The sequence below is a fragment of the Plodia interpunctella genome, chromosome 8 (assembly GCF_027563975.2).
Source record: "Plodia interpunctella isolate USDA-ARS_2022_Savannah chromosome 8, ilPloInte3.2, whole genome shotgun sequence".
NCBI classification, from domain to species: domain Eukaryota; kingdom Metazoa; phylum Arthropoda; class Insecta; order Lepidoptera; family Pyralidae; genus Plodia; species Plodia interpunctella.
In genome coordinates this window covers 718,343-744,577 of record NC_071301.1, presented here as the reverse complement: position 1 = coordinate 744,577, position 26,235 = coordinate 718,343, and the positions used below count along the sequence as shown (strand labels likewise).

General features: G+C 37.4%; 1 protein-coding gene across 9 annotated transcripts in view; it reads left to right on the top strand.

The window, feature by feature from the left end:
- Positions 1 to 26,235, top strand: part of Liprin-alpha — a 129,790-nt gene that overhangs the window by 52,685 nt on the left and 50,870 nt on the right. Inside the window, exon 1 of one of the 9 annotated variants that reach the window (XM_064436097.1) lies at positions 805 to 957. The exons of the other annotated variants lie outside the window; for them this stretch is intronic. Coding sequence (XP_064292167.1) covers positions 820 to 957 — 138 coding nt within the window. The 5' untranslated portion in view covers positions 805 to 819. Of the gene's footprint in view, positions 1 to 804; positions 958 to 26,235 lie in introns of those variants that run through there. 9 annotated transcript variants of the gene reach the window in all.

The following is a 26,235-nucleotide window of genomic DNA, read 5'->3' as shown; positions in this document are numbered from 1 at the left end:
TAAATCTTTAAAGCGAACTCTGAACCGTACTATTATTTATAAAAACGGGGAAATAATATTGTATGGGAGACTGATTTGTTTTCTTATGTGTTTTAGTATTTGTTGTTATGACGGCAACATATATACATCACCTGTGTAAAATTTATCTGTCTGACTATAACGGTTCATGATAGACAACCCGGTGACAGACGAGCGGACAGCGGCGTCTTAGTAATAGGGCCCCGTTTTACCCTTTGGCTACTGAACCCTAAAAATATACTCTGAGTTGATCTTTCACTTCTTCAACTACATTCTAAAAAACGGATTTAGATAAAATTTTCCACGTATGTCGAATGAAATCTGAAATAGTATACCTATTTCGGATTATTATTATCCCTAATGTAAGCGTAAACCCGAGGCGCAGTTTAGTTAATATTTTCATTTGTAGTATGAAATGGCCACGTTAATTTTCTAAATGCCTTGCTTATTTTAGTTGTAGTAGTTTTCTCTGTAATTACTAAGCACATGTAATTACTGAATTAGCTAATAAATTCAGTAATTACATGTGCTTGAAAATTCTCAGTTCAATTAATTTAATTAGTTCTTAACAATGAACGAACAGAACATACTATACTAATTGAACATACTAAACTTAAATTAAACATGACAAGTTATAGACCGTAAAAGCAGGGTTTACCGCCTCCGCTCGCGAGGATATTGGCTTTAAAAAGTGACGTGGGATCAGGTGTGAACAGATTTTGTTATCGCGTTCTAAAATACTACTAGCGCCATCTGTTACTTTTAAATGCCATGTGATTGGCTTAAAAATGTGACGTGACAATGGGTGAGGGCCCCGCCGGCGTGTTCTTCACTGCGGGAGTGAACGGGAACGGCTACCGACTGTCTCCGCTCGGGATCCGCACTCTGCAGACCTTCCTCCGGGAACATGGAGCCGACTGCGTGCGCCAGTTTATGCAGGTAAGGTGGCAACATTAGATGAAACTTGGAAAAGGTTATCGCGTTTTAAATTACAGCTAGCGCCATCTATTGACGTTAAATGCAGAAAGTATTGTCTTAGTAGGTACTTGCGACGGCGGCGGCAGCGATGTAGTTTTTTTCAGCATATATCTTATGCAAATAATATGCAAATACTTAGTTTTAAAATCACAAAATATATTTGCGCTTCTAGAGTTCTAAAATACTGTATTGTTCTGTTGTGCCTGGTGTAACCGCAGTCGACCGGTAATTCCAAAAGCCAGGTCTAGTTTCTCTAAAGCCGCCGTCATATTCGTTACAGTTCGGGTGTAATTCCGGCAGTTAGGTGCTCGGCCCTGGTACTCCCGGCTTTGTGGAAATCTGGTATGATCTAACCGCACACGAAAGGTCAGACGAGACGCTAAATAATTAACTGGTGCCGACATAATTACTTGACCGCCATTCCTACTAACTTACTACCTACATAAGTCATGAACACGAAAGCTTGCATGGATATTTGATGTCTCTTGCAAAATCTGCCAAAAATATTTTGATGAAATTTAGCACACGAGCTGAGTGATCTAAAATAGCCCATAGCATAATTTATCTTGGAATACACACAGCGCACTGATACCAAGTATATTTTCTACATATATTTAAACCATGTCAGCCTTGTTTATTACGTTTTCAGCCAACACTATGTTGGAGTAAAATTCAAAACTAATTACAATCTGACCGTGTTCCGTTTTGTATAGTTACAAATTTAAAATTTATCCAAAACATATAAAACCTTTTATTCTGCACTTATTATTTTGAATTTGAATTCTGGAATTATTCCGCTCGGCTGAGAGTCCATTTGCTTAAAAGGGAACGTGGAGTCGTGTTGTCGGGGACCACCTATAAATTAGACATCAAAGACCAGGAATTAAATGAAAGCCATCGCCGACGCGCGAAGTGGAAGGAATTTAGAGTGTTCCCAACTCGATAGATACGATTTCCTCCTAAGTTTTGGTATGGATCGTGATGTTAAAAGTTAGCTGGAGAGTGTGCCTATCTGAGAAATGTTTTATCAGGATCACGGTAGATTTTGAAACGAACTCCTTTTTGTTAATATTGTTTAGTTTTATATTATTACTCCGATTTTTTTTTGACGGTACTCAGGTTGATAATGTTGTTTAGCAGCAATACGTTTATACCATTCAATTTATACTGTAGTTAGTAAATTTGGGTTTCTAGAATGCATTTAATTTGTATAAGTTAAATGCATTAGAGGGTACGAGTATCCTCCAACTAATATTATAAAAATATGACAAAGATAAAAGCTATTTACAAAAAGATGAGTCCCCATTATTTATACAATGTGACGTTAAAAGAAAACTTAATCCTACATGTTTCCCCGGCTATGATCATGAAAATTTTAAACGATATATTTTATTCGTTATTTATAATACTTATTTATTTTAACTACAGCCATAATCTAGTTGTGATTTAAGCAGATTTTCAGACAATCAGATAAAAGAACAGCGCACTACAATACCACGACTGGGGAATGGAGCGAATTAAATGTGAACTGTGGGGAAATGCTATTTGTTTCTTTTGTTAGAATTCTGAGCGGTTTGAGTTTCATTGTACAACACTAATGAGATTTGGATTTTCATCATAAATACACAGAACTAAACAAATAAGTGAATTTTCGCTTCTATGCAATGAACAATAATCCTACACAAGATATGGCCCGGCACAATACTCCTTGTTTGCTCCTCCCATGTGTAAATCGGATTGACATAGCAATATCACTATTACATGCCGATGATATAAAACTTTCAACCCTTCGATCCCCGAGATAATAAAAACAATTGAACAACAGGAGGATCGCGTCAGATCGGGCCTTGCGAGAATTGATTGGTTAATCGAGTTTGTATGTCAAAACATATGTATGTAATGATGATGTAAAACATTCATTTTTATATTGCAGACAGTCCAATATCGACACACCTTTACTTCCAATTTCAAAATTATCAAAGGTATTATTTATTACCCTTATTTTACGAGGGCTATAGGCGGGAACACCGGGACCCGGGGTATGAGTGGTGGGCTCGTGGCATGTTACGCCAATCGGCCGAATCGCCCATAAAACTTAATGTTCTGTTATCTCTAATAACTACACGAATATGTATACGAGAGTATTCAATATTTAATTTTGATATGATAAAAGAATACAGGGGATTGAATCTATTGTTTAAATTTTTATTTAAGAGCTATGCTCTTGTCCGTGGAGTATTCGCCAGCTATTCTCGAGCTGAGTTCCGCGACAGTGTGGAGCTGACATAACAACGGCGTCAAATTGTCATCTTTAATCCCATCGCTCTCTGATAGATGGCGCTATATATAAAGTAAAACCTAAATTATCTCGTAATGCTGTAGCTGAGTAATTTATGTCTTAATATATAAAATAGGTGCGATTTTTGTAAGCGCCACTTTTAAGGTGTACACAAGCGCGATATAGACATATATTGAAGTAGGGCTTTATTTATTAATTTTGACATTATGGTAATCTGTTCTCGCTGATCCATATATTGAGTGTCCATATAGTGATACTAAATTCCAATTAATTTCGCTTATAATTACCATACTAATTGAAATGTTATATTGTTTACAGGTACGTTAAATGAAATTGAACCTAATGACATCGACCTACTTGTGTACAACGTAAGTTCATAAAAATATTATAATGACTCGCCTACGTCAAGTTGCATTTGCGCCCGAAGCCCGTGCAGAAATTTTAATTTTTAAGATTCTGCTGTGATTTTACGACCTAGAGCCGGCATAACGTCAATCGTCTTTCAAAAATATTGTTGTCGACTATCAGATGTGGATGTTTTATACACATCGTGTGACATCTACGGGAGAATATCGACATCATCAGCAGCCCTTGCTGGGTATAGGTAGAATATGCAGTGGTCCTGTTGTCAGGCGGGAACCACACGCCACACACTTAACATCTGTACATCATAGCATCACTCTCTTTACTCTTCATATCTAATCCTAACGGTTATTTGGTTATTACGTAAATTTGTGAACTTTGCGAAATTGTGCGCAGGTTAAAGGTTAACAAAGTGCAACGCTCCCAAAAATAACGTTATTATTTGTTTATTCCTATTGTTTTTTCTACCAAATTCTACCAAACTTGTAGTTTTCCCTTCGTTTGTACATTTATTCGTTGCGTGTCCGGGAAATTGCCGAACAAACGCGCTGAATTGGACCCATACAGACGGATGTTTGGGCTCAGTCAATAGAGCCTGCTCGATTCAGTTCCTGCTGCTATCCTGTGGAATCAGAGTTATTGCCTTCGGATGTTTATATTTATTTATCGAAACGATTACAATCGGTATATAAAGAGCTGAGTCATAAAATTTCCCTAGCGACGTCAGTGTTATAATGGAATTCTATGAGAAATTTGTGATTTTTATGAGAGCATTGGGACTCTTTAAGTACAAATGAAAATACCATATTTGTTAGTATGTCAAAGACCTTTCTTTGTTATATATAAAAAAGTAATACTATTGGTTTTCTCACTATCGCACCGCACTTATATAATGTTTGCCATTGTTAGGTTAACAATAGTTTAAGCTTTAACTTTTTATGAATAAAAGGGAAGGGTGTTTTTTAAATATTACATTTCACGGCTCAATTCTTCAGTCCAAAACTCAAATTTCTGACAAGTCAGCCATTTCAAGGCCTTTGACGAGACTAAAAATAACAACAAACACAACGACAACAAACTTTGTAGCTTTCTATATTACACAACTTGTACCCGGCTTTTTAATTTGGTTTGGGTATCCTTTGATCGGCTTCGCAAATTAAATCTCGAATACTTTGCAAAGACTCGCAACTTATTTATTAATTTAAAATTACATTTTTTTTCTGTCTATTGAGTATCTCGTTTTTTGTGGTATTTTTATTTGACTGTACGGTAAGGTCTGTACTTAGGTATAAGGTTTGTGAAGATTGCTTTTGCATTTGACATGCAAAGTTTCAGCAGTTTTTGTGCAATGGAATCGCGAACTTCATAAAACAGTGCTATATTTGATTGAAAACATCTATTTGTCGACATAATGAGTTAAACGTATACAATACTGTTGCTACCACTCACTCATGGGCGAACTCAGACGGAATCGAGGTGCATTTGTAGATTTTCATGTGAGCTGTGTATCAACACAAAGTATAATCACCAAGGTACGTCGATTTGCCACAATCACGCTATCAACCTCGCGTATTTCTGGTTGCATTTGGGGCTGTAACATCACGAAGCCCGAGTTCAGTGAACTAAACCTGAGTTAAAAGCGGCCACGTGTTTGACGTCAATCCTATTTGGGAATGCCATTGTTGCCTATCAGCTCCCTTAGTCGCCGCGTACGACATACCATGTACCATGGGATATGTAATGGTTCTATTCTAGGGCGGGACCACACGCCTCGAATATCTGACATAACACTTAAAAACTTAACTGCACCTCCGCGCTCCCCCCATCGCATGATAATAATCTACTATCTTGTGCAATTACAGTGCAAATTGCAGCTTTGTACATTTTAATGCATTCCGTGCGTTTATAACACAATCAGACAATACCTACAATATCGTGTCGTTGTGATCTGACATGCTATGTTAATGTTATCCATTGGTCACCCGTCGTGATTGCATATTATTAGATGCATATTATTGTGGTGAATATATTGGTGTGATGGTTATGTGACCTGATTTATTTTTTAGTGAATGTACTGCAGTCTACTTCGTCGAGCCGCCCGTTGTAATTGTCAATTATATAAATATTGTAAAATATTTTTTTTCAGAATACAATTTAATTTAACCCAGTAGCACTTATGAATAATGGCCCACATAAAAATGGGTTAAATAAAGTTCCATTTCTTATTGTATATTATTGTTATTAAAAATATGTGTTTTTTATTTTTGTAATACATAAACTCAAAAACTACTGGGCCGATCTTGATGATATTTGGCACAGAGATAGACGAAATCTTTAGGAGTAACATTTTTTATTATTACGGTTAGGTTTTACGTGAGCGACCCGGGACGGGTAGCTAGTATTGAATATAGAAGAAAAAGAGTAATGTATTGTTGGTTTTCGATCTTGACATACAGACAACAAAGTGATCCTATAAAGTTCAGTGTTTTGTTTTTAAGATACGAAACCCTACATATGATGATCCAGGAGCCTTTGTTATTTATCAGCAGCCAAGATGTCCGTTAGCTGCACAACATCCAGGGAGAATTCATATTCTTACGGTGAATCTTACGGGAGAATCCATGTTCTCATATATATGAGATGTGGCCACACACCGTAAATACCACCAGGTATTTACGGTGTTCATGAATCCATATTCTTACGGTGAATCTTACGGGAGAATCCATGTTCTCATATGTATGAGATGTGGCCACACACCGTAAATACCACCAGGTATTTACGGTGTTCATGAATCCATTTTCTTACGGTGAATCTTACGGGAGAATCCATGTTCTCATATGTATGAGATGTGGCCACACACCGTAAATACCACCAGGTATTTACGGTGTTCATGAATCCATATTTTTACGGTGAATCTTACGGGAGAATCCATGTTCTCCTATGTATGAGATGTGACCACATCCAATATGAAGACTCCATAGTCTTCATATTGGATGTGGCCACACACCGTAAATATAAAGTTCACAACTCCACAGCACTTATCTCGAAAACACTGAGAGCGCAGTAAAATTGTTATTTACGAGTTTTCTTTCGATGCAACAACACTGCACAACACTAATAAACTTTAACAAAAGGTAAACCCATCTTCTGCCTCGTCCGAGATTATTACAAACTTTCATAACGTTCTTAGTAGCTTTAATTACCCCAATTTTAGTACTTTATAAACGATAGTAAGCCGGAGTTGGTGCGTGTGGTTCGCGCCCTAGAATATAAACACTATACTTCTTCGAATGAGGGATAAAAAGTCGTTGGAATGCTGCAGGCTTGACAGCTGTTGACAGCTTTCAAGTCTGAAACAAAAGCATTTAATTCAAAGAGGCTAAATAGAAAAGTAAATTACAGTCGAAACTGAAAAAAATAATTATTAATTTTTTAAATTAATTTAATTATTAAATTTATTACTTTTTTTTATTCTGGGCTTCCGGTGTCACAGCAGAAAGTGGTACCGAAACAGAGAGCAATTTTAAACAACTTTTTCTCTTTGAAAATTTCGGGATATACGCTGCTCCAGACTCAAAATTAAAGATCATCCAAATCTGTTCGGTTCAAAAATTTCGTTCGGTGAAAAAGGCCTTAAATCTTATCTATTCACATTGAATTTAATGAAAACCATATCCATACTTCCATACTAATAAATGCGAAAGTCTATCGTATCTGTCTGTTCTGCTGTCATGGTTCCGCTAGATAATATTTGGTATGCATGTAGTAAAAGACCCCCGCTTAACATAAACTACATTTTTTCTTCAAAAATCAACTCCCAAATTACTGTAATGGGGAATTGGGGAGTGAATGTTTGTATGAAAATCGTGTCTGTTCCGTTTTCGCAGTGCAATTCACACGGGCAAAGCCGCGGGCAAAGTCTAGTCAGTAATAAATAAGCAATGTGCGATGATTAGCCAAAAAATTTACCAAAATTTCGACGTGACTTAAAAAAATAACACAATTTTACACGGTGATGTTAATCGTGTCAAATCTGTCTCGGGGAATATTCTAGAATGTTGTGGGAATATGTTGGAATTTCGTCACGTAGTTTCTTGTTGCAATGTCGTCTAGCGTAAATGTAACTTTGCTTTTGAAATATTAATTTAAATTTCATAACTATTAAGATGTAAATCTAGATTATTTAAATGTTCATACAGGGCATTAATAAGATTTTCCGTCATTACTCTTGTCGTCAATACAACAGCTCAAGTTGGCCATATTTTGAGCTTCGTGCTTTCTGGTTACTTAATAAAAAATAGATGTTTTAGACCAGAGATAGTTTTGATCTTAATATTTATTTATATTTATTCCACATAGTTTCAGAGCATTAAGAAGTTAATCCTATTATAGGTAACTTATTGCTGAGCATTGTCTACCATTACCTCTATGATAACGTGGGTGAGCAATGTGCAAAGCGAGTGTATCTTTACATGTAACCTACACATATCTACGTATGTAACTAATTTATGTAATATAATATTATTATATAATAATATGTTATTCTAGATTATTCCCAATAAAACACGCAATCCGACGCAAACTAATGGATGGTGTTGCAGACAGCTAAAATTTGTACCAACGCGAAAAAAGTAAATCATGAAAGAAGTACTTGACCTAATAGATCACACGCCGTAGATCAGAGACTTGTCGACGTACTAGAGTACCATACAATAAGAGTTAGTTGACATAACTTTACAATAAATTCACTGGGATCATACCGAGCTGAGTCTCAGGCCATTATCGCAATTGTTTCCAAGATAAATAGATAATATTCCCCCAAAAACTTACACTCAATAATAGTTCATAACACAAGTCGATAACAGCTAAACTCGATCGTGGTAAGTAAACAGCGAGTCATCCCCAAAATTGGAAGTTAAACAGCGGTTAGGTCCATTGTTATTGTAAACAGTGTTCCCAACAAGCGGGAGACAATGAGACAATTTACATGCGCCCGCTAGGATCGAACTTCCGCCCTATAACTTATAAAAAGTTAAGGCGCCGCGGAAGATACTATTCTAATCCCCTAATAGAAGGGTGTTTTAAGTTTTAAGAGGCTGTGACTATGTCTGTTATATCGTAGTTTCCAAGAGGAGCCGATTTTTATCTCGTTTACTTTTTCTGAATGATGTTTTAATCGAGTTAATTATGGGATATTTTTTTACGATTGTCGTCACGCTTGCCGCCATTCTATGTACTTGATTTTTATTATTTTGTGCCAATTATTTAAAAAATCATAACTTCACGCCCTGGCGTCTGAATTTCCTTAGCCGATGTGATCCGCGACGACGACGTCGCCACCTGTCGGCAGCCGGCGCCAATTGAAACGCTATTGTCGAGGCGGTCCGTTCCGAATGCTGAGCGGTATAGTGCTGTTTTGTTTGCACTGTCCAATATTTAAGGTCGCTGGCTTATTGCTTTGTCATCTAGTATTAGCCAGATACTAGTATATACTATCGCCGATTAATCCCGCGAACAAAACAAACGAACGTCGCTGTCGGCCTGACATCGCCGAGTACATCGGCAGATATACATAAATCATCATTTCAGCCTCTGCTGAGCATAATAGTCCTCTCTTCGCGTACGCCACCCTCCTCTGTCCTGTGCCTCTCTCATCCATGTACAACCTGCTACTTTTATTATATCGTCCGCACATCTCATCGCAGGTCGCCCGACACCTCTCTCGCCGGCCCTAGGCCACCATTCAGTCAGCACTTTACTCCACCTGTCATCACGCCGACGTGCCAGGTATCCTGCCCGGTTCATGACCGACCGCGTCTCCCACATCCCGTACTTTAGTACGCTGTCGGATCACGGTGTTTGGTGTGGCATGTACTGGCCACTTGTTTCTGTATTTTTATGACGATGTTATTAACTGTCAGTGTCAAGCTCAATAAATCAGTCTACAGCCAGCTTCCGTCTTTCATTCGTTGCATTGGCGCAGCCGGTTGAAATTATTATTTGTTTTTGTGTTAATCCTTAAATACTATGCCGATCGGTAAATTAGAGGCGTTTAATGCGAATTCGCAACAATGGCCGGCATACATACGTCGCGTAAATCAGTATATTTTGTTAAATGAAGTGAAGAATGAGTTAAAAGTGCCTTTATTAATTACGGTTGTTGGCGAATCAACATATGCTTTAATGTGTGATCTGTGTTCACCGGAGTTACCAGAAAATAAATCATATGATGATTTAGTAGCCTTGATTAAAGAGCATTTAGAACCTCAAAGATCTGAAATTGCGGAACGTCACGTATTTAGACTACGAAGACAACGAACCGGAGAATCCATGATGGAGTATTTGCAGGCTTTAAAGCATCTTGCCGCGACTTGTAATTTTGGTAAATGCAATTCGTGTTCGACGTTAGAGGAAAATCTGAGGGATCAGTTTGTGTCTGGATTGATCAATGATGCCATGCGATCCAGAATTTTTGCGGAAAAGCATATCAAGTACAAGGAAGCTGTGGAGCTGGCTTTGGCTCTGGAGGCCGCGGAGAAGCACGCGGAAGTCAGTGGTACCAGGGAGAGTGTAAACCCGGGGTCGAGCAGCGTCGACGCGGGGGATGGTCTCCATTATACTCGCGGGGGACGAGGAATAGCACGGGGGCAGCGGGGTCGAGGCGCAGGGCGTGGCAGCGGCGTCGTCGGCGCGGACCCGCAGGCGGCCGGCACGGCGCGCGCGGCGCCGGCGGCCGCGGCTTGCTGGCGTTGCGGCAAGGCGCATCGTGCAGATCGGTGTCGTTATACGCAATATAATTGTGATGAGTGCAACCAGCGTGGCCATTTAAAGGTCATGTGCAAACAAGTGCACGAGTATAGATCGCGAGTGAGTGGGTATAATTACGTGAGTGATGACGGTGGATCGGATGGCATGTTCGATATCGAGGTGGCGACTCAAGGTAATAAACCGTACTTTATTAATGTTATGATTGATGGTAACAATATTGAATGCGAAATAGACACTGGTAGCAGAATATCCGCAATAAGTGAGAAAATGTACAGGAACCTATTTTCAAATAAGTCGATTATAACAGATAATTTGATTTTACGTGCATACTCTGGCTCTCAAATCGAATCGCTCGGTTATATAAATGTAGACGTCGTCTTAGGTCGGACGATGAAAAACCGTTTTTTTATGAGAAAATTGGACCTAGTCACAGAATTAGGGTGTATAATTTATAAATATAGGGTTGTAATTCCCGCAAGTCTCAGAAAACGAGTTCTAGAAGAAATTCATGAAGGTCATTTGGGGGTTAATAAAATGAAAGTTCTATCTCGTGGTTACATTTATTGGCCGAGTCTTGATCGAGACTTAGAAGAATTATGCCGTACTTGTGACGCTTGCAGGGTGGTACGTGACGCACCACCGCACTCTCCACTACATCCGTGGGAGTTTCCACACAAATCCGTGGTATCGGTTGCATGCAGACTTCGCGGATTGTGGTGGTAAACGCTATTTGATCATAGTGGATGCCTACTCTAAATGGATTGAAGCAATACCAATGCAAAATACTGACTCTAAGAGTACCATATCTGTTTTTAGAAATATCTTTGCTCGATTCGGTTTGCCGTCCCAACTCGTAACCGATAATGGCCCTCCGTTCTTTTCATATGATTTTAAAAGCTACTGTCAAAGTAATTGTATTAAGCATGTAACTTCAGCACCATACAGACCACAGGGCAATGGTGCTGCGGAAAATGCCGTTAAGACAATTAAAAAGGCTATCAAACGGGCTTTGCATGAGAACGAAGACGTATATACTGCGTTGAGCAGATTTTTGTTTCAATATAGAAATTGTGAACATAGCACAACCGGTGTGTCACCCGCAGTAGCTTTGATAGGAAGGCGTTTGCGTGGTCGGTTGGACGCACTACGGCCCTGCGTGGCGGACATAGTGCGTAACAACCAGGAGCGTCAAGAACGCGCAGCTAGGGGTACGCCGCGTGGCTTCGCTATCGGTGACCGTGTTTTAGCTCGCGATTACACCGCTCGGGGGGAAAAGTGGTCTGAGGGCACTGTAGTTAAACAAACTGGGCCATTATCTTATAAGGTTGATTTAGGACAGGAGATCTGCTGGCGAAGACACGCGGACCAGTTGATTAAGAGAAGTGATAGGTTTTCACTCTCTCGTACGAGTATAGTACCCGATAGCAATGAAACTGTTGATACACCTAAGACAACTAGTGTAACTGGTGGCGTTGGAGATGTTTTTGAGGATGCATGCGATGGCCCTCATCAGGAAATAGTTTCAAATGAAACGGACAAAAATGCACCCGCTAAGGTCGAGACGATTGCATCTCCGAAATCTCTGCCACCACCAGATATGTCTGCCCGAGATTTACGAGCTTACAACCGAAATTTAAAAAGAGATGTTGAAATGTAAGGTTAAGTTAGGTAAATTGTTACAATTAGTGTATAAGGATTAAAGGGGGGAAATGTGGCATGTACTGGCCACTTGTTTCTGTATTTTTATGACGATGTTATTAACTGTCAGTGTCAAGCTCAATAAATCAGTCTACAGCCAGCTTCCGTCTTTCATTCGTTGCATTTGGAACGCGATCTTGCAATCTGATGTCGACAATGGCCCGCTCCATGGCTCTCTCTCAAATTGTACATAAATAAGTAAATAAAATAAATGCACAGGACTCAAACACTAAACACTAAGCTTGTATCTTGGGTCCGATAGAAACAAACACAGGAACGGGCACAACACACCCGAAACCGCAGACAAATATTTGTGATGTGTGTCACAGGTACAAATATTTGACCGCGCAAGCAATCGAATCCAGGACCTCCAAATAGTGGTAATCACAACACCACGGATGTAGTCACAGCGGTCACATATCTCTTCGAGCGTAAAGAACCGAAAGGTTACTTAAGACAAAAACTGAAGGAAACAGTAACAGCACGTTTTTGTCCGTATAGCTTTTCGATGGAGACACTTAAAATGGCCTTTAGAAATCATGGAAATCTACGTCTAAATAAATACGTTTGTTTTAAATGTTATTGTAACGCCATTCTGTCCTTATTATACCAGCTCTAATTTCAGAGCAGTTTTCGAAATCTCAAGCAAAAACTGCTTTAATTTAAATATTCTCTCGGTACCAATTAAAATGGCGAAACTTTATGTAATAGTTAATATACCGCTGGGTAATTTATCTACAGCAAAATATGAACCTCAAGTTTTAATTAAGCACGGTTAATCGTCAAACCAACCGGCAAACACGTCTGGGATGTTGTCTCGTGTTTTACGGGTAGATATATTATAATCTAATCTTTACTAATATTATGAAGAGTATTTATAAAGAGTAGTTAATGTTTGTAATGAATAAACTCCAAAGTTACTGGGCCAATTTTGATGAAATTTGGCACAATGATAGGCGAAATGTTCAGGATTGACATAGTCTACATTTTATTCTGGTTTTACCCGAGCGAAGCTGGAGCGAGACGCTAGTAAATAATAATAACATTTAATAATAATCATATTAATCTATACTATTATTATAAAGAGGTAAGCGTTTGTGAGTTTGTATGTTCAAAAATTATTTCACCATGAGAAAGGTACATTATCCAAGATTGTTATAGGCTATATTTTATCTCGAAATTCCCACGGGAGCGAAGCTCCGGGTAACATCTAGTACAAATATATTTTGACGAAGCATGTTGTGGGTTATATACTATATAAGTAGCTGCGCCCGGGGCTTTAAAAAGGGGTAAATAAACAAATGAATCCACTTTAAATTTAAAAATCAAAAGGCTAATTAAAAAGCCCGTGAAAAACCCATATAAACCCTCAACTGCATGCACAAAACTATTTTGTATAACGATAAAATTGTCCCGCGTCTCGTGCGACATGAAAATGTTCATCTTTCTCTCAAAAATAACATTTTCCCAACCTAGAGAGCGTTTTATTAAAATATCTCACCTCACATAAATTACTCTAATTCGTGAACAAAATCATAACTATTTAATGCAGATTTTTTTGCGTTTGCGAGTATAAGTTTTCACATGTTTATTTATTAAAGCACAATATCAAACATTTCAGTAAATCTAGACGGCTGATTAAATAGCCTATTAGCTAGTTAGGTTACCAATAGTATTTACCAATTATATTGCGTATTCCATTCTCGCTGGAGAATGTCAATATTTCAATGTATATATATATCTCTTATAGTTTCTTTTACTTTACTTTTAGATTTTCCTAAAAATAGTATTTGACCTACCATCGACTGTTTAAATTTTCGTACTTCATTTTGCGGTTTTGAATTGCTGAGCTTTTGTAATGGCACAGACTTGCTTGAACTTTTTAACTGAGCGAGAAAACGCTGCACAACGCCATTAAACGCGGTGCGTGTAAGAGTTAAATCGGGGACAATACGACTTTGTGTATAAGTGTACACCCCATCATACATTTAATATACATTTTATTGGTACATCGCGCTTATTGATGGAATGAACAAGTTCTTTTCCTGGACTATTCCCAGTAGTAAGGGAATAGTGTTTCTGGTAACGTGAGTGAGAAATATTCCCAGGGTGGAAATTGCACATCAAAAATCGCGCCGCGTCGCTGCCACATTTATAGCTGACATAGAACTAGCTGACTTAAACGATTTAAATGCACATTATGCAGTCCCCCGTGCATCCAGGGTCGTACGTCAATTTGCCAGCTCGGCAAACCTGTTTGCGGCAGGAGTCTGAGCGTAATTAGCTGTTTGCAGTTTACTATCCAGTGGTGAAGGAAACTCATTATAGATCTCAGCTCCCAGACTTTCTATGCTAAAAAATGTTCCTCAATTTCAAAACAAGAAAGAATAACAATGCTTTATGACAAAATCTTATTATTTTTACACTAAAAGTTGTTAACCTTATAACTAAGAGATCCTTAAAGAGCAGATCGTATTGTGTGAACAAATATTGAAACACAATGTGGCGTTTATCTTGACATGTATGATACGCCATGGTGGTGTGGCCCATCTTAACACTCAAAACACGGTATTGTGAATTTTTACCATCCTCTTAACAGTGGTGTGAAAAGTCAGTGTGAAGCTGTGTGTAGGTGGGTAAGTCATGGATGTTTTGTGGCAGTCATAATCATCAATCGTCTGCGCCTATCTGTCCTTATGTATGATTATATCTAATCGGGAGGAGAAGCCTCTGAACAATAGAAGCAATAATTGAAGTTAGAGTAAATTCTTTGACAAAATAAAGCAATCCAGTTAGAAAACATTATCATCCGACTGTAACTATAAACAGTACCCCCATCTACTATTTTATTCACGCGTTGTTTCTTCAACTGGGGACTCACTTAAGATCCTACTCACGCGCCTCTGAAATAGAACCTTATTCTTTTGTACAGAGTAAAAATAATACCACAGCGCGCAACGCGTAAGAGTTTTCTGCCCATCCGAAGGAGACAAAAGTAAAATAAATTATTTATTTTTAATAATTATTTCTCACACCCTTGAAAGACAAAAGGGGCCTATACCCAGCAGTGGGACACAAAATACAAGCTATAAAAAATTATATTTAAATTCTTATACTCGAGGTATGAGCACCTCGAGTACAAGAATTTCTCCTCCCTCCTCCAAACTCGAGGACAACATAATAGCACCTGAAAAATATTTACCGGTGCTCTAAACGGAACCAGTGCTATTCAAATTGGTGTTCCGTAAAAATACAGGTTGATATACAGTAGCAATAGCATGGTTGACTGTTAGATAAGTCCACCTGTTGTAAGTATACAAATTGTATTTTGTGTTAATCATCATCATCAAGGGGTGCCAATCTTCGTATTGAAGTTTGGAGGTCAGCATACGGAAACCCTCGCGGCTTTGGGCCGCTATTTTCAGTTGGTTGTGTCTAATTCCGGTCCAATCCTTTATGTTATCAAACCACTTTCGTCGAGAGCGGCCAGGAGGTCCTTTGCCAGGGATTTTGCCTTCAAGAATCAGTCTTAGAATTTCAAACTGGGGTTTTCCCTTTGTATGTGGCCAATAAAATAAAATAATTTGTGTTAATAAAGCTGAAATAAATAAATAACAGTAAACACTATGAATCGTCTTACAAATTTTCCTTTTGCCTCGTCTTTTTGAAACTTAATAGTAGTGATGGGCAGATATCGGTCACCATGGCAACGAAGACATCGTTATCTCGTCCCCAATCAGTAGCGACGATGTAAGGATTCTGGCTTCCAAATTACATTCATTTGATTGGGCGGTGATGTCTTTGTACAACTGATTTTATTTTTTAACTCTACTTGCTTAAGTTTAATTTTGAGAGTATGGTCAGAAATTACGGATACAGGGTCACGTCTTTATCTCGTGCAAGGTAGACAGAGTCAAGGTTGCACCTCAATAAGTTGATCAGCAGTAAATAAAATAGAAAAGTCTACGTATAATTAACCGAAATGCATTTCGATTAGGAAATTGATGAGCAGTATTATTAATTTTAAATTCAATAATTTAACTGTCTGTTACGTGTTCGTTTTGTACATACAAAAGGCAATTCATTACAATGAAATGTTTGCCTTTTGTATGTACACACACACACATGTTTTGTTACTAGCGGCCCGTCCCAGCTTCTCTTGGGTAAAACTATAATTAATTATACACTTAACTTAAACCTGTCAGGAATTACACTATGTATTTTGAGAACGGTATGAATATCCTTTCGGTAGTTTTAGATACATACATTTTTTGTAAAATCGTAATCATGCATAAACAATATGAATCAAATGATATCTATCTATCTATCGCTTATCGCTCAGTACTCTGCCGCATTGTAATATAATAAATAAATAACAGAGTGACGTGACGTGCTATTTAGGCCACATATCGTCTGCTGCTTAGATATTCTGGATTCTGGATGCAGCAAAATAATGTACTATTGAATTTATGAGCAAAAATTTCATGCATTATGTATATTAGTGAAATTAAGTTCATGATGTTTTTGTTCAATAAACAAAAAAAAAATTATATCGTTTGAGCATGAGCAATCATTAACCCTGAAATTAGCACGTTACGGGAATTGGTCTCATATTGGTCTCAGTTTTAATATTTAAATATGTGATTTTAGTACTAAATATAAGTTGTAATATATACGTAGTTAAATATGTGATTTTGACGACCCCGGTGGCGCAGTGGTAAAGTTCTTGCCACTGAACCGAGAGGTCCCGAATTCGATCCCCGGTCGGGTCATGATGGAAAATTATATTTTTCTGATTGGCCCGGGCCTTGGATGTTTATCTATATATGTATTTGTTATAAAATATAGTATCGTTGAGTTAGTATCCCATAACACAAGACTCGAACTTACTTTGGGGCTAACTCAATCTGTGTGATTTGTCCTGATATATTTATTTATAATGTAAACACTTATGTTTTTGTGTAATTGGCATCTTTAATTCTTAAGTAGCTTTGTATTCTACTTTTACATAAGCCAATCGCTTTGGTATCTTATTTAATTCAGGCAATAAATCTTATACATTTTTCTTTTTTACAGGTAATAACTAGCCCTAACCACATTTGCAGTCTTCAACTGAACAGCTGCAGCGAATCTTTCACTCAACCGGGAAAAGGGCAATTTGTAAGCACAAGCTCTCCATTCAAATTCATTAGGTAGCCTGGATCCAAAGCCTTTCAACCGACGTAAGTAGGATTAAGCGTGGTATCGAATACTGGTAAAGTTACGCAGAGTAAAAATCGTTTACGCACAGTTTACGTTTGTATTAAAGGCCTGTGCAAACCTAATACGTAGTGGTGCGCGTATGAAAGCAGTCACATTCAGCGTAGGTTTGCACCGACCTTCAATATCTGGATACTGATGGTTTAAAGAGGGGTGTTAAGTTAGATTAGAGAATTTATGTTGGGTTTTCCACTTCTGGATGTAGATTCTGCTTCTCGAGAAACTATAGCAGTTTTAAATTGTAGCTTTATAATAGCTTTATAAAGCTAAAGAAAGGCCTAACATTAGAATATTTAAAAGTAATTAAAAAAACTGTCCTAAAGTCTCGAGCTGTCTTTGTTTATACTCTATACATGAGTGAGACGTAGAAAATGCCTTTCGAATATTCACGTCACGTATGTGTGTACTACATTTCTTTCGGAACACCAGTTTTTCTATTCTTTTAAATAAATAATTTATTCATTCATACTACTATATTATCACACTGCACCGGTTTCTCGGCTAATATATATGTAAGACGTATTAAATACTCTATTATTATTTATTTATGTATTGTTTATTTTGTTACGTTGCCTGAAATTATTTGTCTCTGGGATTCAATGACGGGTCGTGCCCAGGTCCTTGAAACTTGCCTGGGGACACGGGTGCAACATGTAGAGGTCTTGTGAGAAAGTTCTAAAATTGTGTGGGGCACGATCCAAAACATGACCAACATGTATTATTTTATTAATATAATATGGCTCTTCAAAATTAATCCTGACGGGCCTAATGCGCTTAAGTTAATTGTATGATTTAGTTTATGATAACTTTCACTATAAATGGATATCCATTTTCTTAAAGTGAGAATTATCATAATTACATACACGTAACATATGTTTTCTAGACTTAACGTGACGTCCCACCATCGAATCCATCATGTAGTTGTGTGTCGCAATTTGTCAACGAAAATAGTTGAAAATGTCGTCTCACACGAAACGCCGTAAAAGTACAATGTGGTAGCAACGCTTTCGTCGCAGTAAAACAAGGCTCGTAAAGTTCGCCTGTATTGATATCGTAACATGTCCTTTTTAGTGTGTCATGTCATGTCTAGAAATAGCGTGGGAATACACGATTATTATACAGGAGTGATATTTTGGTAGTGTGACCGCGAAAACGCGTGATTCGAGATTTTTTTAAACTACTAAGCAAGAAAACAGGCTTACGGTCCACCTGAATGTGCGTGGTCACCGCACCATATATAAGACGCCTGCTACAGTAGTGTCATGCGCGTTGTCGGGTCTGAAAAATCATTTCACGCCCTTGATAGTGGTATCCAGGGAAAATACTATTTTTTATTAGATCACGATTATTTCATATTTTTGAATTGTCCCTTTTGTAATGATTCGCAACGTTTTGTGTGTATGTAAGACGAAATAGGTTCTAATATCAAAAGGGAAAACTTAAAAAGAACGAAATTTTCTTTTTCGTGAACCGATGTATTTATTTTTGCGTTGAATTATTTGTAAAATTCGAAAATGCCGATTCGAAAAGTCATTCTGTACTTTTATATGAAAATAACCAAAACACATGATACATTTTGTAAATGAATAAATAGTTGGAGATATCTGGGACATGTGTATTTATTTCTGTTCAATATCCAATGTAAACATTAGGAAGTTTGTCTGTAAGTGAGTGGAGATCTCATAAATTAATTCAATCAATTGGAACAGCGATGGCTTTTTTATAAGTCAATTGATTCGATTATACTGTAACAAATTGCCGCCGACTGCCCTGCTCTAATTCTCCATTAATAATAAATAAATAAAATAATTTTTATTAATTAAAATCCATTCTTACATTAATGTTTTTATTATTTGTAGTTATATCTACAATAACACTATACTACACACAACAAAAAAGTATTGAATAATGTCTCTTTGATGTGATGTTCTACTTCTTATTTTTAGTAGTATTATAATGTAATAGATATTAATGATAAATCTTATACAATTCCATAATGATTATGTTTTTAACTTTAGTAAAAAGGATCCGATTTAATTTGTGGTGAAGTAGCATCTAACTATGGAACTGACTATCGTCAGAATATTTGGAGCATGATAAAGATTATCATCTTTATCATGCTCCAAATATTTCTTCAAATATATTTTTACATGAACGTCATATATTTAAAATGGCCCCTAACAATAACGTAGCTACAATTATAATAAACATGAGTTTGTAAATTTTGAATAAAATGGAAATTCCGAACGACACTGTATTAAAGTTGAATTGTTGAATATCCAAGTGCGTCCACGTCGCTCTCGCGTCAGGTTAACGTTGAACTGACACTCAATGCGCTTCCTAACGTCATAATTACAACTGCAGCGAAAGTGCACGGCCACATTGAGTGTATTGATTATTCCAAGACACCATACAGTATCGGCTTGATCCTTTATGCGATGAACAGAGCCAACAGTTGCAAAACTCCAAGGCCATATTAGCTGTATTTATGTAGCTAAGATTTGACTGGCAGAGAATGCCTAACTGCTTCAAGTCCACCTGTTGCTAAATAACCCTATCACCTACGATAACTCTCTCTCTCTCTTGCTCTACAAATATGGTTTGGTATTATGCAAAAATATCTAGTATTTCTAGATATTTTAGCATAATATACGAATATTATGCATAGAATAAGGATAAATTATACAAAGGATTTCGATTTGTTCTTATTATGTGGCATATTTGATTTCAAAAACCTATATATTATTATTTCTGTGGGGTGCACTTTCGAGATGAAATTTGAATCCACGTCATATTTTCCGTGTATATTATTGCATCGTAATCAAATTTACACACGAATGCGTTTCAGTTCAATCGCAAAATGGGTCGGGTGTCACTATTAGCAATTTTATTACAGACAGACAATATCTAAGATAATGGCGGATTTTCGCAGATTCGGAACGACCACAACTCAATCGAATTGAACCCAAAAACCACAGAAAAACAGTTTAGGATAGCGGGAACTCAAATAGGAGTTTAGGATAACTGGTACTAGTTTTGATATAAGATTAGGACCCACGGAATGGATTATGCTGGGAAATAGCTCCAATCGGATACCGCCATTAATACACTCGTAAAGTATGTCAAGTTTATGATATCCCCTAAATCGAAATTCACTACAAGGGTCCTTAGCCGCAATAGGTATTCTTGATATGTTGTCTATCAAGTATTGCGTTGGATCCGCTCAGATTACTACATGATATTTAAGACGACTGATCATTATGTAATTTAAGAGCGAGGTTCTTGTCAGTGGAGTTCCTTCGATTGTTCTCTCTCCAAAACCAACTCCTTCACTTCTTAATACGACACCCACTTTTTCTTTTAAGACGATTACGCATCGCATATTCGGACGCTAAAGGTCTCAATTTGCAATGCTGCATTCTTGCTTGTATCATTTATATCCATTCGTACAAATAATTATAAATGTGGGGTTTATGTTTTCGTGTCCTTCATTCACGTCAAAACTGAGACTTCGATTAAGTTAATTGTTGGCTGGAGTGTTTACTTTAACTGTGATATACGGGAAATAACATAACAAATGTAATTTATCCAGATTTTGAATGAATGAATCCATTGTAACTGTTATATAGCCAATATTATTCGTGTGTATAAGGAATTGAGCTACGGCAGGGGTGTAAAAGAAAACAAAAGGGGGTAATAATATTTTATTTCGATTCCAAACTGTCGTATATTGTTATTATCACACGCGGCTCGAGCTATTTGCTTTAGAAGTGAAGTGTCGACTCAGATCGTATATGTCTTGTCGTTTATACCAGCAAATGACTATAAATAATGACTTTTCTTCTGACAATAAAATCGTTTTGATATTTTTAAATTTCCATAGAATTTAAAACCACAATAATTACCGGATCATACAATCAAACGTCAACTGAACTACCATATATCCAAGTTTATACAAATAACTGTACTTTTAAATGCAGTTATTATATTTTTATTACTTACTCGGTTGACAAAACTAATGGTCGCGATTTCGTGCACTGTACGTTTGTTTTGTTCAACTAACAACGCAAGCAATAAAACCACTGAACCGTGGCCTTACTACCCCATAACTGCCACCAATTTGGTCACATCAATACCAACGTCAACGAAGTGTCAATTTCTATTGCCATTCATCCCTGACCACTTCCCTTTATAGTCTTGTTAAAGTTTTTCGTTGATACCGCGAAGGGTAAGTACATGCGGCGACCGCGGCAGAAGGGCGGAAAGCGCGCGCGATCCGCCCGCCTCTCCGTCCGCTACTAAACTAAAATATAAAACGCGGGATTAATTTCGAATTTCGAATCTTTTCACTTTCTTATCTAAACGGCCAGTGGTTATTTATTTATCGAATGTGTGTATAGTGTTGTGCATTGATGTTGAATCGAACTGACAGTGTATCAATCAATCCGCTCCGTTGGATATTGTGCAGTGTATTAAAAAAAATATTAGATGAGAACATAGCTCTTATCGGAGGATCCGTAAGATTTAATAGGATTTGTTCCGAGTCTCCCAGATTTCAATTACAATCAAAGGAGACATTCTTCCGAATGTTTCGCTGGTTCTATTTCCAACGATATTACCGGATATTTGCCCTTCGTCGAATCTCTTTAATAGCAACAGGCAGCTGTGGACGAACGCTCTACACTTGTAGCTCAGAAAGGGGCAAAATAAATTAGGGATATTTATTAAAATCTGGTCGAAATATCACATTTTAACATAGATGAGAACATAAAGCTTTCTTTAAAAGTCTGCAACGCATCGGTGGCTCTTGGGTTGCTGGTGTCCATGGACTGCGGGTTTTCATCAGGAAAATCTCTTGCCCACCCCACTATGCTATCCAAAAAAGTTAGTGAAAGAAAATAGATTTCGTATTGTCTCGGACAACTAGGATTTTAAAGGATTATTTGGAATCCCAATCTTAATATAATAAATAATTATATTTACTTAACAGTACTAAACAGTACTAATAGGGCTATTCCCGCAGTAAACACGCCGCCATTTATAAAATAAACGCGCTATTTCAATTGTCAAAGGAATTCGATGATCGCATCGAATTAGTATTTGGTCAATACTATGTCCAATTAATTTATTTCGTGACAATACTAGGTGATATTTACGCAAAATAACCGCTTATTATGAACAACATCTCATAATGTACAGTCGACCGCACATCATAAGATGCTGGATACTACGCAAACCATAACTACGCAGCCAATGCTTTTTATCCCGCGGTAATAGGGGCGAGTGCGCAACTTGGATACGTTGATGTGATGTCATTGTACACAGTTTGATTTGTACTAAATTGCCAACTTATAAAGGTTACGGATACAGATAGAGCAGGGGGTGTCGAGTCAGCTAACAATACATTTAAAATTTAAATTGTTTTTATTGTTGGTGCTAAGTAGGAACTATTATAGGGACGTAATGATTTTTTGTATTATTGTAAAACTTGAAGGAAACTTCATCAAAATCGGAAAAAAAATAGCAAAGTCATATATTTCGAAAGTGCAATATTGATTACACGTACAGGTATAATAAATATTGCGTATCAGATACAAAGTTCATTTTTCTTTGTGACAAACACGATGTTTGATATTCTGAGCTAGTCTTCAAACTACTGACTGATTTAATTTAAAATATAAAGCCACATCTTTTTATACTAAAAGCTTTGGCTTTAAGCATAAAATGGCGTTACTCCAGGTTGAGGCTCATTCAGAATTTATCACAAATTTTATCTGAGTGAAGCACCATACGACATTTCCTTAATGGTTGAAACATTGCAAGTGTACGTACGAAATGACTTAGGTAGCTACTTGCACAGTGTAGACATGTTTGAAAGGTTTTCCAAACATTCTTCAGTCTCCCTCTCATCTCCGGATGTTCCCGGTTACGCACGGTGTCCCTTAGTCGCCTCGTACGACATCCATGGGAAGATATGCAGTGGGTCCTATTCTAGAGCAGGCCACACGCATCTTCAGTCGCTGCTCATTACTGAGCGTCGGGATGTGCCCTGCCCAACATAATCAAAATCTCTGGTCATTTTGGTTATCCAGAGAAGAGATCTGTAATTTCATCGCACAGGATTCTTTAAATCGTTTTGCATTTCGTTTTCATCTATTTGCCCGGTTTGATCAAAATACTCTACAGTTTATCTAATCTTATGTTCGTATTTTTAATAAACTATCGGAGTGCTTAGAGCGAGATTTTAATTATTGAAGGCAGCCAACCAATCACAGTACAGGCATTGTGAAATGACGACAACAGCGCCGCATGTGATATTTACACCTGTTTTGCAAATAAAATATCTTTTATCTTTATTAGATGCGTCGCACTGCGATCAGTTTCAAATTGAACACTCAACCAAAGCACTTCAGCAGCTCGCCACGTGTAAACCGTGCATTGGAGTCTTATTTCCTAAAATCCTGACATTTAGTTATAGCTTTTCGTTCCGATTCGTAAGTCTTACTTTTACGACCGTTGATTCTAGTAAAAGCACCCGACATTTGTCATGTTTCCTGTCTGTTTAGCAACGTAAAAGTGCCTTGGGACGCGTTTCAAAGGACTTGAAAGGAGACGTAAAGAATTTATTGTCCGGCTGGCGGGAAATTAGAATAATTATAGAATAAAGATTTTTTTTTTTTGTAACATAAATAATTATCGTAAGGATTCGGCCCGCGTTCATTTGATATTTCTGTCTAGATTATAGAAAATAAGAAATAATTTATAGACGACATAATTTTTAAAGACACGATTAATTTTCAAATTGGTTTATTCGGTTACAAAAATTTGATATTTTTATAATAACGTGGGTAGCTAAAAAGCTAAACTTCAACTTCAAAAAAATTACGTGTGAATGGAAACGTTGCCTTCTTTTGTACAAGAAATATGACTTCATTCAAACCATTGAATCGCCAAACCCTAAACAGGTAAACGTTTTTAAGCCAGGGGGCTACTTACGTGCCTCAGTCTCACTACTCTCGATTCAGCCGACGCACTCGCCCCAGTTAGTCTTTTAATTGGCGCGCTGCTTACATCCAAGACCTGACCGTCTGGATGTTTGTATCGTACACTTACCGAGTTGGGCGTAATAATCTGCATTTCTGGTCTGATTAATTAATTAGTTTTTTGACGTGAAAGAGCTCAAATAAAGACCTTATCACATTTGTAATCTTCTCGAACTTATTCCCATTCCTTCCATTCAACCTTGGCACCTGCCTGCCTGCAACATTTCACACAACACTTCTTGATCACAGATCTGATAGCTCTTTTTATAATATTGATAGTAAGTCTGCATTTTCTTATTTACGTAGTATTTATGATGTTACAATTTAATATTGTTAATTGTTAATAACGTTTTTGAGGTATGAATCTACTATAATCTATACACACTCTGTATTTCTAATCTAAGATTTGAAATTATCAAACTTAGTCCAAGTAAAATTTATTACCTAAACACAGCCAGCAATAAATGTCTGGTTAATAAATTGAATCGCTAAAATCCCACAGACAGGATAATTTACGTTTTCAGTTTATGCCCAACGCAGTTCGTAGTTTGCACGAACCTCGCTCAAAGCAAAAAGTTGTCTTTGCTTACGTACCTGCTGAGTGGCCGGCTTTAGGCATGCGGCTACCGAAATTATGTACAGAAAAATACATGAAATGGGGACATTTTCACTGCTTCAAAAAAAATTTTTTTATAAAAATTTAAATCTCAACTGTCATGTTGATCTGCAACTCCTACATAATCTATCTTTTCCCGGATAATATAAAATTTGGCTGTTACGCTTCCGCTTTAGCTACCGCTTTTATGTGTGTTACGACATGTAGAAGTTACGATGAAAAACAAATTACATGACACACTGGTCAGTAAAAATTGCGATACTTTTTCCCAAAAAATCAGATGAGATTTCAAGGACTTTGCGGGTAAAAGCTAGCGCATGGCACCTCAAGTGTTTTAGAGATCAGCAGTTATCTTAGATCTGGCCTACGTTTCTGTACTTGAGTCTGCCGCGTGTAAAGACAAAAATCTCGCTTGTGTAATGTTAATATCAATCGATACCAGGGGTCGTGTGGTTGCTCTGCTCGAATAGGATCACTTTATATCCTCACGTGGATATCGTACGAGGCAGCTAAAAGATATATAACAATTTTACAAGCATGTGGCCGTTCATAAAATCAGAACAGAATTCGTCTCATCCGTCACAAACAAAATTTCATCGGATCGGAGAGCGATCGATATCAGGAATTAAATGATTAACTGTATATTTATTAATAAACTTACAAAATGTTAATCAAGTAAGCGACTTTTAGAAGTACCTCTGTGGCATTATTGCTAACAGAATTTTGAATTTCGTCCTGCAAAAACAGGTTTGTTGGTTGTATCGGCCGTTATGTATGCTTACTTCAAACGTAAATATTTAAATTTTTAGCTGGTATGAAAATCAGTTCATTGGGCCAATCGAAGAACAAATTAAAAATGTATTATTTTTCTGTAAAGTCTGTGGAAAAAGCTGCACGGGATTTCAAAATTAAAATTGTGAACATGGCCTGTGGCATCAATCATTGCGACGGCTCAACTAGCAAAGGCTGCAAAGCGCCAATCATCCGGAGTGGCCGGCTGTAAAGTTCCACTAGTCATTATGTTAATACGTCATAGACTAAATACAGACGTGGTTTTATCCCCTTAAATATAACGTTGATGATATTAAATACTACACACGTGGCATGAGTAGAATTCGAACCTGGGGTCAGTTCAGTTCACAGGCGGGCGTCTTAATCGTACCACCAACGCTTCAAACAAGGTATAGACACCT